We start from the raw sequence: 12,643 nt of genomic DNA, 5'->3' as shown, positions 1-12,643 counted from the left end.
CTATTTGAGCACAGAATCCTTTTTGTAGTATTTATTAAAATCCTGGGAAATTAGTGTTTTGGAGAAAACCCCTTATCTTGTACAGAGAAACTCAAGTCCAGACAGGTTAGATGACTGCCTCGAGGTCATACAATTAGTTGGGAGATAAGCTAAAAACAGATCCCATTCTTTCAAGACCCCCCTAGGGTGTTCTTTTTAGTACTGTGTTCTCTCTCTCCTATAACACCTATACTCCTAGAAGCATCAGACTATAAGAAGCACATCTTGGAGACCATCTAGTGCAAAGCCTTCCTAAAAAGGTGGGGAAATACAGTTTCAGAAAAGTGAAGCAGTTTGCCCAAAGTGACACATAAAATCCATTCTTGTAGTAAACTAGAGTCTAGCTCTGAATTCCAACCCTAGTCTCTTTTCTACAGTAGCATACTAATTTCTGCAAAGCCAACGCTTTTTGCCTCTGAGGTAAATGAGCCATGGACAAGATGGGTTTTAGCTATTAAGGACCCATTAAATATTTATTAAACTATACTGTGTCAATAGGTATTTTAAATCAATGAAATATGATTGTCTTTACTTACAAATGTCATCCACTGTGACAGGGAATCAATGTTTCAAGCTGTTGAACAGGCCATCAACCCTGTCCTGTTGGATGACACCTGTAAATAAAATAAATCTATTTTTGAGTGAGTAGATTTTAAGCCAACTAGATTTAAGATGCATGCAGTTTAAAGCAAACAGTAACTTTTCATATGATTTTTAATTATGTACTGCTAGAGAGATACTTCCCCGTGCCAACTATTTCACTTGAAGTAGCTACCGCTGGCCATCAGCACAAGAGAATCCAGGGTACTCAACATGTAATGTGGCTAGAATACACAGTGATCATGGCTCCTAGAGCCAAAAGGGTCCTCTAAGCATTATCTACCTCAGTTTCCTGCCTCTGTGAATATTATTTTCACTTTGTAGGAGGGTCAACCAAAACATTGTGAAGTTAAAATGACCAGCCTAATGTTAAATATTAATAGCTAAGTGTCTTTAGCTAAAGTCCTCTGGTGTTGAAAAGTACATACATAACACATTAGCAAAGGTTATCATTAGGCTGACCAACTTTGAAAGACTCACATGGACACATTTTAAAATATTTCACAAATGTTGACTTACAATATTCTAGCACATCTGCGGAGAATATATTGTCAGTATTAGATATTTAAATACAAGCATTACTAAAAAATGCCATGGATGGAAAATCAACCAACAGTGAGAAAATGAGAACTAGACAGTGAAAAGAACAATATTAAATACAGCATGCATTTGGGATCCTAAATTCTGGCTACTTCCAAACAAGAGTTTTGGTTACTAACAAATATCAGTATATGAAAAAACATTTTTTTTACAAATTTTCTACAGTCTATAATTTGAAATGTTGGTTTCTCTGCAGCCACAAAATGCCAATCTAAGTAAGATCTGCCAGAAACTAAAATTTGGGCTGGACAATGAACATTCTAAATTTCCACTCTGACCCTAAATACTCCCAGATAAGTGGAGGTATTTTAGGATGCTGCCTTGAGGTAATATGGCTGTTATATAATCATAACCACTGAACTCATATTATAAGTGCCTACTATGTGCCAAACACTGAGCATTTTACACATACTATCTCACTCAATCCTTATAACTTGACTTAATTATCATAATTTTACAAGTAAGACAGTCAAAACACAGAGAAATTAAGTAACTTGCACACAAATCTATTTGGTGACAGAATCTAAGCTCAAAACCTTTATTTAATCTAGCAACTGAAGATTCTTGAAAATATAAAAAAGAATTTTAACACAGTTTCAATTAAAATAAAATTCCCCCAATTAAATCTCACACAAGATAAAATATCAGGAAAATCTTTTACTTTTTTCTTAGAAGAGGCTGGGGACAACTTTTCAGAAGTAAAATAAACTTAATGCCAAAGAATTAAAACTTTTGAAGTCAACCTGAAATATATTATAATTAAAATATGACAACTGAAAAACTTAAGTATAAGACAACTTGTTTTTTATAATTAAACCTTCCTGATTCAATTACTTAGCAGTCCATAAAGAGACAAATCTTCCTTACTTAAGACTGACTGATTCCCCAAATAGTGTAATAGTTATTAATAGACTGAATTATGCATATTAAAATATATATTAAACAAATATATATTATATATATAAAATCTTGCTAAAGGACTATTGATAAAGTGAATTATCTTAAAGGAAAACAAAAAGTAATCCAGATACATAATGTGACCCCCTCAATTACTTATGTAATAGTATTAATAATTATCTTTCCTTAACTATTAAGTTACGATTCTCACCAATCCCCTGAACTTTTTCACTAGGGGCCATTTTCCAACATATTTTAAAAACTATGAAACTGATAAAATAGACAACAATCAAGAGTACAAAAATATACCTGACATATATTAACTGAACAAGAATTAGATATATGCAAAGCTCAGCAGCATAGAAATTAGACATTAAGAAAAATGCATGTACTTTTCAAAGCACTGTGGAGAAATCAATCTCTTCCAGCAATAATGGCTTCCTTAAAAGAACCCCAAAGAGAAAAAGATAAAGTGTGGTTTCATGGTAGCTTACCCTTTTCTCTGATACCCCATCCTGGCCTGTAGGATCTCTCTCATCATGTGACTCTTTCAGGACTGGCATATGTTTTTTGTATGCTGGCTCTCTGTTTAAGGTTGTGTATCCTATGTGCTCATAAATTGGGTTTATCGTCATCTTGGCAATGTATTCTGCTGCCTTGGTTTCAATATAGAGAGTAATCAAGCCATCAGTCACCAGATCGTGGATGGACTCAAAGCGTTTCTCCCCAACAAAGTGCTTTCCATCGTAGTAGAGCCTGAAGTTTCTGGTTTGACTTCCAAATCTGCCTCAATGAAATGGGAAAGATGTTTTTAAGAAAAGTAAGCAAGTGAATTCTTTCTGAAAAAAAAAAAAAAAAAACTATTGCTTTGTTTGTGTGTCTTCTTTGTTTGTTTAAATAAGCTGTGGCTAATCTCTGTGAATCATCTGGAATATATAAAATTAAACTTTTGAACACAAAGAATGAACTTGCAATAACTAGGGATAAATAGCCAAAAGCATGCCGACCCTAGAAGGAAGAATTTGTTCTGATTTATCTTTTTAAGCCACTTCATTAAGCCTGTAGGAAAAAGAGGGGAAAATAAACCTCACACTCTATTAAAAAACACAGTCAGTATTCAAGTGGCCACTCCACACTATATGAAATTTCTATATTAACATTTTTTTCAAGTTGATCAATAAAAGTATTCAATGTACTTTAGACCTTAGCATTCATGCCTTTTAATAGGAAAGCTCCATTTAGGGCTCACCTGATTATGATGCCAGCAATCATTTAAAGTCGAGTTGACCCCAGAATCTGAGCCATGTAGGGCAGGATGGCACAGAAACATACTTTTGCTGTTTCTGGCCACAGGCCAAGGACTTGTTGTTCCCTTTGTACATAGTCATTCTTCTGTGTCTGCTGGTTAAGTCTGTGCAAGAAATGTTTGCAATATATAGGGCATACAAGTCATAAACATCAGACTAGAAATTCTGTTTTCAATTTTAAGTCATGTTTTGATGACATGCTTTAACAACTGGAGAAGAGTGGTTTCATTTTATGATTATTTCAGTATTTTGTTTCCTGCAGCAAATCTCAGAAAGGGATCCAAGTTAACGTGATTACTATCAGTATCTTTGCAAGAAGATAGATACAGGCAAGAAAATGTACTGACTTCAATCAAAAGGCACCAAGATCTGCCAGTAGCACAGTCTCCTAAAGGCAACCCTGAGTGAGCCTAATTAAAAACTAAACGTATCAGGAAGGTTTATTTAATTTCATTGTTAAAAATACCAGCACAGAGATTAACTAAAATACTAAAATAATCATTGTTTAAGTAAAATGTTAAATGGGACTACAAACTTGTTATGCAATAATATCATTCTGGTATAGGTTATATTCCAAATGGATAGGAGGTAGAAACATCTTAATGTGCTCTTAAAAAAGGAAACAATTTTTTTTATAATGGCCTGAGGCATCTCTATTTCTGTGGTTCAAATGAGACTTTCATAATTATTTAATCTAGAATCCAACATACTATCCATATTGGCCCTTCTAACATGTAATTTATCCATTTTTTGGTTCTTTAAAAGCAACCAAATTTTGATTTACATTCAAGTAAATTATCCATATAATTGTACTCTCCATTTTCCGCTAATGTTAAAGACATTTCTCCCAAGTAAATTTTCCCTATACTGTAACTCTAAAACTTAGGAAGGTAAAATTTCTACACCAAAGTTTAAATATAAAGATTCTTCAGTTTAATACACTGCTTTCATCATCTCTTTTTTTCTCATATAAATTATCTGCTATTTACAAATAATCAAGGAAAGCTCTTTCATAATTTTTATAAGGCTATAAATAAACACACAAAGCACTGTTTATCATTAAGTCCCTTTATATTTCATTTGTGTCAGAGGCATTTCAGTGAGGGCTCAGACAATTTTACTCCTGCTGGGGCTTGTGATTTTACAGTAGGCATTTCCACAGTGGATAGGGCACTTAACCGCAATTCAAGCAATGCTGTCAGTTACTTGTCGCTCAACTGTCCTCTGAAATCTGAGAAGTAAAGAGGCACAGGGCATGAAGGGAAGATGGCTGAACTGGCCTCACCTGGGCTGAGAATGGTTTGATTAAAAGAATGGAAGTATAGAGTTAGATCTCCTAGCACTTCATAAGGGCCCATTCCTAATGAATTCAAAGAGAATTTCTGGCTACATGCAGGGAATCGTGCAAAAAAAGATTGTTTGTCCTTTTCTCTTTCTCAACTCAGTGACTTCAAGAGATCCTATCCATGATTTCCAACTCCTCCACAGCCTGTACTTCAGCTCCAGCCTTCCAGCCCAACCAAACTTTCAGTCTTAAGGGAGCTGATCAGACAACTATTAATAAAACAACTCATAATGTGGTTTGATTAAAACTTAGCCTCAAAGGACAAGAAAATGAATTTCCATTTTGGAATTCTGAATGATTTTTCTAAAGAAAAACTGTATTATTTTTGTTAAGGGAACTGTCAAGTTTTCCTTGCCTAATCTGAACTACTCTCTTAATTAGGAAGTTACATAAAGAATAGCATCACAGCATAGACCAACAGAGACTTCTTTACCTTTCTTATCTGAACTGAAAGGCATGTTGTATTAATACTTTGTGGGATCAGAACTGGAAAAAGAGGTCAGAAAATCTTTGAGAAAGGTGGGAGATGGATGTACCTATTCTACATAAGAAGAGCCATAAAACAGGAGACACTAAATCTAAAGCCAAAGAAATAATCCTCCCTTATCAAAGTTTATTGCTGGCAGATTGTCATTTATTCAAGGAATAGTGAAAAAAACACCCAGGCACACTGTTAAGTGTTAGGTAGTTCATAATAAAGTTCCTGTCCCCTTGATAACCCCAATGGGAAATAGATGAACATAAAAATAAAAATAAGTCAATACAAAGACATGAAATGCTAAATTTTTTTTTTTTTTTTTTTTTGAGACAGAGTCTCACTCTGTTGCCCGGGCTAGAGTGAGTGCCGTGGCGTCAGCCTAGCTCACAGCAACCTCAAACTCCTGGGCTCAAGTGATCCTGCTGTCTCAGCCTCCCGAGTAGCTGGGACTACAGGCATGCACCACCATGCCCGGCTAATTTTTTCTATATATATTTTTAGCTGTCCATATAATTTCTTTCTATTTTTAGTAGAGATGGGGTCTCGCTCTTGCTCAGGCTGGTCTCGAACTCCTGAGCTCAAACGATCCGCCCACCTCGGCCTCCCAGAGTGCTAGGATTACAGGCGTGAGCCACCGCGCCCGGCCAAGAAATGCTAAATTTTAAAAGGCTTACCTTCAGATTGATTTTTTAAATGACTATTAAAATGTATATAATCTTGCTCTTATATAGAAAAGTTATATTTCTGTAAAGTGATCCATGAAACCAAGTGAATCTAATATCTCCCTCACACTATAAAAACCAAGAAACTCACTGCCTAGTAAGAGCTCAGAGCATAACAGTTAAGCTTACATAAGAGCTCAGAGGTACTGCTTATGTCTAAGTATAAAAGCACTCTTGTAGTCTTGAAATAGGGTTTGGCCAGGGGCAGGCAAGTGTGGGTCCTATGTGTTTAACAAAAAACCTAGGCTTTTGGCATCAGACTGATATAAGATGTAAATCCTGGATCTGCTACTTCCTAGCTGGGTGACTTTGGGAAAATCATTCGTCAGATTCTGCATCTAAAAAATAGAAGTAACATCACCCTACCCCATATGATCATGAGGATATTTAAATCAAAGCTAAATATATAGGAGGCTCAACAAATGGTAGTTCCTCTTCTCCTCCTCTGTTAGCAGAGAATGACAGAACCAGTTACCAAACAATAAAGTAAAACGAAGATATTCAATAGATATGTAGGGGAGATGGCAAATAAATAACTGGCAATACTGGCTGTATAGGACCATCTCTGCACTGATTTATCATATAGTCAGCAAACAGAAGGAACTGATTTGTCATATCATCAACAAAACGAAGAGCTCTTTGTGAATTTTTCTTCTGGATGTCCCTAAGTAAGATTGTATCTACTACTTGGTTAAACAGAGTGGAACTATAACACAGTGCAAAGCGGGGAGGAGGAACAAACGAGGAAGGTCTTTCCACTGTGCCCTGGAACTTAAGTCTCTGGGTTCAAAGGAGAAAGGTCAGGAAATATACTCCTATTGAAAGCAGGGCATGTTAAATGGATCTAGTGACACTATTGGACTTTAGACGGTAGACTACTGATTTGTAAAACCTATTAAAGCTAAGCCATTCCCCCTCCACTTTATATAGGGAGGATTTTCTCCTTTTGTCCTATAGCTTCTGACCTTGCTTAATAGCTGTTCATTCCTTGGTGAACATGCTTGAAACTGTATAGGCCCAATTCTCACCTAGACAGAGTTCAACAAGATGAAAATTCATTTTCTCTGAAGTGGTAGTATAGTAAACAAATAGAAAAGAAAGACAGAGACGATATGCTTTAAACTGCTACTTACATAATTACCACTTTCTAGAAAGAATATCTTTTTCTCCAGTGATTTTAGGTTTTGGGTTTTATATTTTAAAAAGCTGTTTAATGCTGTGCCCAGTTTCATTGAGATGAATTTCAAAATATATAATTCTAACATCTAACTTTTAAAAAATGAACAAGACCCATAACACCATTCTGTTTTCAGCAAATGAATCATACTGATAAAAAAATTTAGTCTAGAAGAATAAAATGATGAATATATATATAAAGAATAGCCTTTGGAATTTTACTCTACTTTTTCTAAAACCAAGAATTAGTTCTGATTTGAGGCCAAAGTTATTTGGAAGTATCTCTTCAAAGGGAAGCTCCAAGCTAACAGATGTTTTCTGTTAACAAACAGAAAACAAAACATATACAACACACTTGTCTACGCTAACAATAAAATGTTAGAAGTATTTCCAGCAACCAAAATACAAAACCAGTTTTATTTATCATAAATATATATTTGTGTGTTGTTTACCAGAGTCAAAGAAGCTAATGTAATGGTAAAATACAAATATTTCATAAATTCATGCAATCATAAACATATCCTTGGAAGAAAAGTAAAAACAGAAATAAGAATATGATGAAGCATTCAATTAAATAAGATAAATTTATATGGATTCTATGAACTAAGGAAGGCTAAGGAAGAGACAGCATAGTTATATACAACTTTAAGATGCTTTCTCCATCTAAAACTTTGTTAGTCTACGACTTTTGTCTATCTTGCTATATAACTTTTGGATGGTAAAATGGGGAAAAGTATTAAAATATGTTAACTCATGATGATATACCCTTGGCTAAATAAATCATTTTCAGTGAAGAAGCAATCCAATTTGCCTAACTAAACTACCAAAGATGGCACCAGGAAGCCATCTTCTGGAAGGTGGAACTGATATAAGAGGATTAGCTCAAAGTTTGTTTCAGAAGCTGTTAGATATTCCTCCTACCCTCCCTATCCTGTTCCCAATGTATCCCTTCCCCACTGTGGCAGACAACTTAAGTTCTGTTCTCTGGATAGGATAAAAGAGTGAGATTGTGAACTGAAGAAGACCAGGCAGAGTTGAAGGCAGAGGTATCATCCCGAAAACTATGTGAAAGTTTCAAATACTGAAGATTGAGACCTCCATTTCTCTTCCCCACCAGGTTCTCAGAAGGCTTATACTTTTCCTGACAGGAGACTGGAAGATTCTTCTCTGGGAAATCTGATCAATCAAAGTGAAAAGACTTAAGAAAAGAGACCATTATCCTATAATTGTCAGGCTCTCAGAACTACCAGTCAGCTTTTTAGTGCCACATATACTTAAATATGAGCCATCAGTCAAGAACCAGCTGACATCTGAGGAAAATTTCTCTCATAAAACACAAAGAGTATGATAAATAAATAGAATCAAAGTTGGAGGAAACAAAATCATGCTTGGAGTTGAAATTTTTTTTTTTAATTATCAATATGCTGAAAAAAACAAAAATGTTTCCTATTCCTATTTTTGAATAGAATTTAACCAAGAACCATTAGAATGCTGTAAAAAATAAATATACATATACAGAAAAATAAATAGAAAAAGAATATAGCATAAATGAAAAATTTAAAAGAAAGATAAAATTGAGAAAATTCTGAAGAAAAGCACAAAGATGAAAATTAGAAGAGCTAAAAATAAGGTAGAGAATAAATCCAGAAAGCCCAATACATATAGAAATGGAAGGGGAAAGAATCAAAGAGATAATTCAAAAAATTTTATTACAATGGAAGAACACAAGTTTACACAATGGATGAAAAACAGGCCCACACTGAGAGGATAAATGTGAAAAAGTACTCAAAGAATAGTCCAGTGATTGCAAATAAATCTTCAGATTGGCAAAATTTAACAAGTCCAACAATATGAAGTACCAGCAAAGATATAGAGCAGCTAATATAACCAGCACCTGCTTTAATGTTTAACAAAGATGTTTTATATTATCTAGTAAAGCTGAATATATATACATACCCTATAACATAGCAATCCTATTTCTAGGTAATATCCTAGACAATATGTGTGCTTATGTGCACCAGGATATATGGCAGTAATGTTCATAAATGGCTAAACCTGGAAACCACATAAATTTCCAGTAAAATAGAAAAATTATGGTACACATACTGTGATGGTTAATTTTATGTCTTTGAGAGATCCTATTACATCATTTTTCCCTCTTGAAAATTGTTAATGGTTCACTACTGCCTATAAGAAAAATTCCAAACACTTTAGCAAGCTACGAGTCCTTAATAATCAATTAGCTTAACTTACTTTAAAGCACCAGAAACTGACATAGTACTTGTCATATATTGTGTCCTAAGTAAGCAGCTGTTGAATAGAATTAATAAAGGTATCATTAATGCTTTCCCTTTAATTGGCCAGTAATATGTAATGATAAAAAGTAATTTTAAAAAATACATAGGAATCACCAGGAACTGCCAAAATATAATCAGATCACTATTAGTTTTGTCGGGCATAATTTAAAAAGAAATGAAAATTACCATGATATAGTTGTCTGTCATTTGCTGAGCTATAATGCTCTTAGTGCGATGACCTATATCATACGAAGCTGCTTTCCATGTTGATGATTGGGACTAAATAATGATAACAACATTTCTAATGTAGTGAAACAATTACAATAATTTTTTACCCATTATTTTTCATTTTACTAAACCAGAGAACCAATCCTAAATACTGTGTCTAGCCACTATGTAAATTTATGCTTTTATTATAGAAAAGTATTGTACACATTCCAATCTTTTAAAAGTCAGAGTAGATCTAGAAATGATCACTATGTTTGTACAATTAACAATTGAGTTGGCTTATTCAAGAGCTGGTGATCAGTTCCACTAAAAGCTTATATTTTTAATTAGGCTACTACGTCAGGATAAAAATGCACACTACAAGTCCACAAAAGCATGGAGTTATACATGGGTACAAATGCTTGTAAAGTTCTACACATGTATAAAACCCACACATTTATACACGTTTTTTAGATTCCCATATGATTCCACTAAAAACACAAAGCTTTTATTTAATCATTTCAGTATAAATTATACCATTCTAAGTATCATATAGGGATACAATTTAATATTTTTCTTGATGACTCAGGCTCATTACCATATTATTTTAGTGTTTCAATACAGAAATATCCCGAGACTATTGTAATGTATTGGGTTGCTTTTCCCTGATTTAAACTGCCCCCAATTATTGAACTTTTAGTGCTTGGATTTAGTTTTATATTTTTAAATCCTCTTTGCAGGTTATCAACTGTGTTCACCTTTCAATTTGCTACTGGTAAGCTTGAAAAAAGACAAAAGGATTTAATATTTTATACAAAATTGTATTAAACAGACTCAAATGGGGATTACTGAGCATTGCTTTGCGATAACATGGGCTCTGTGACGGCTACTGAGCCACCATAGGCATTTCCATTTATTTCTAGCTTCGGCACCATATTTTAGAAGCCTGGCATTGCCAACAGTCTGACTTCCAGACAGAAGGATGCTACTATAGATGAGCAGGCACAATCCTAAATTTCATCAAGTACATACTGTAAGTTTAGTATCTAGTGTTCATTAACAATCAACAAATTGCTACATTTTTCTCATAAAAATGCCCTACTTTTAAAAAGTTAATTTATTAATGTATAATTTACATAGAATAAACTGCATTCATTTAAAGAGCATCATTCAATGCGTTTTGACAAATACCTATGTCCCAGCCAAGATTCAGAACCTTTCTATCACCTACAAAGGTTTCCTGATGTCCTTTTGCAGTCTTGTCCTGTGTCCTACTGAACAACTTATCTGTTTCCTGTCACTATAGTTTTCTATTTTATATAAATGGAATTATACAACATACATTCTGTTATGTTTGGATACCTAAGTTTTTAACATGAAGATTTACTTTAAACTGATGAATATTGTTTTCATCAGATTTTAAACTAGATCAGGATTTCTGATTGCAGAAAAGCAATAAACCACATTTGTATTTGCTACTTTGTTTCTGGGGTTGTGTTTTGATTAACCTCTTGTCTCTGATGAAGATTTAAGGCATTAGATATAATCAACCTATCAGATGAAAAAAAAAGAATTATCAACATAACAATGGTTATGGACTTTTAATGGCCAATAAGCAAAAGGCTTAATATGTAATATAGAATGTATCTTTGTGTGTTTAATTTAACAATACTATTTAACAGGTTTTGAGTGTTATGTTGTAGGCACTACATGTGCATTATCTCAAATAATCTCTCCAATAACTTTATGAAGTGTTATTATTACATCCTCATTTTATAGATAAGGAAAATGAGTCTTAGGGAGATTTATAAGGAACCTGCCCAAAGTCAACACAGAAAATGCCGGAACCAGAGTTTGAATCCAGGGCGGTCTAACGGCAAAGCCATATTCTGAATCATTGACCACCTATATTGATTTAAAACCACAGAGCCAAAAAGATCATCAAAAACCCCATAATTAGGCTATGTATCTTTTAGAGCAACACAGCAAAGAAATCATGAATATCTGTCCACTTAAGAGATCCTTATACAAGAGTGGTAATAGAATGAAAAATGGCTTTCTGTAGTTTTTTATTTATGTAAAGAATTGTATCGCAAGGAAATGTTCTGAGTCTGAAAATTTATTATCCAATGCAATTCTGTAGAATAAACCTAGAATATGCCAAGCACTGCACAAGGTTGAAGAAAACCAAAATGAGTAAAACTCTGTTTCTGCCCTGGAGGACCTCAGTTCATTTTTAAAGACAAATAGACACATACATATTTACTATAGGTGGTTCCTTGTACCTAGGTATATTTATTGGAACATTTAAGGAACATGAAAAGATCTTCTTATGAAAATAACTTAATAACTATATGATCAAAAGCACTAGGCATAACCATATTCAATACAGACTTGAATATAACCTTGCATATTAGGTACCATCCTAAATATCAAAACACCTGAGTCATCAGATTTCTAGGGGAATCTAAAAACCTGGCAGCAAATAGCTATTGGAACTCTGCACAAAAATTTTGAAAGCTCTAGCAGGAGGGGTCAATCCATAGCCTGGCGAATGACCTTAATTGAGAGCATAAGTAGAGCCAAAAGCTAACACAATTGTCTGAAACAAGAGCAGATGGGAAGCAGGGGGAGAAAGGAATTCTCACTCAGGAAGATGACAAGAACCATAGGGCAGCTATTTAAGCCTGAGGATAACATGAGGCATTCACAGGATACCTGTTCTACTACACTCAAGGAAGAAAGGACAATAGAGGGTGGGGAAGGGGGGAGGAGAGGGAAGACAAAACAAATCAAAGGAAACATTCAGTGTATTTACTAAGATAAGAGCAATTTATCCATGTATGGACCAAAATACCTTTATGAAGACTTCAGAAATCAGTTAAGAAGTTGCAGTACTCCAGACAAATGCAAAGCCCAGAAGACTCGCATTGAAGCGGTAAAAAGAGTCATTTCACTATATACACAATAACCCC

General features: G+C 34.3%; 1 protein-coding gene across 3 annotated transcripts in view; it reads right to left on the bottom strand.

Moving 5' to 3' along the window:
- CHN1 (chimerin 1) overlaps window positions 1–12,643 on the bottom strand; it is a 181,525-nt gene that overhangs the window by 75,310 nt on the left and 93,572 nt on the right. For all 3 annotated transcript variants that reach the window (XM_069470656.1, XM_069470663.1, XM_069470649.1), the window contains one exon: window positions 2,631–2,919. In XM_069470656.1, the coding sequence (XP_069326757.1) occupies window positions 2,631–2,919 (289 nt within the window). The remainder of the gene's footprint in view (window positions 1–2,630; window positions 2,920–12,643) is intronic.

The sequence above is a fragment of the Eulemur rufifrons genome, chromosome 1, assembly GCF_041146395.1.
Source record: "Eulemur rufifrons isolate Redbay chromosome 1, OSU_ERuf_1, whole genome shotgun sequence".
Lineage (NCBI taxonomy): Eukaryota > Metazoa > Chordata > Mammalia > Primates > Lemuridae > Eulemur > Eulemur rufifrons.
Note: the sequence above shows the minus strand (reverse complement) of the source record. Positions and strands in the feature narration are given on the sequence as shown.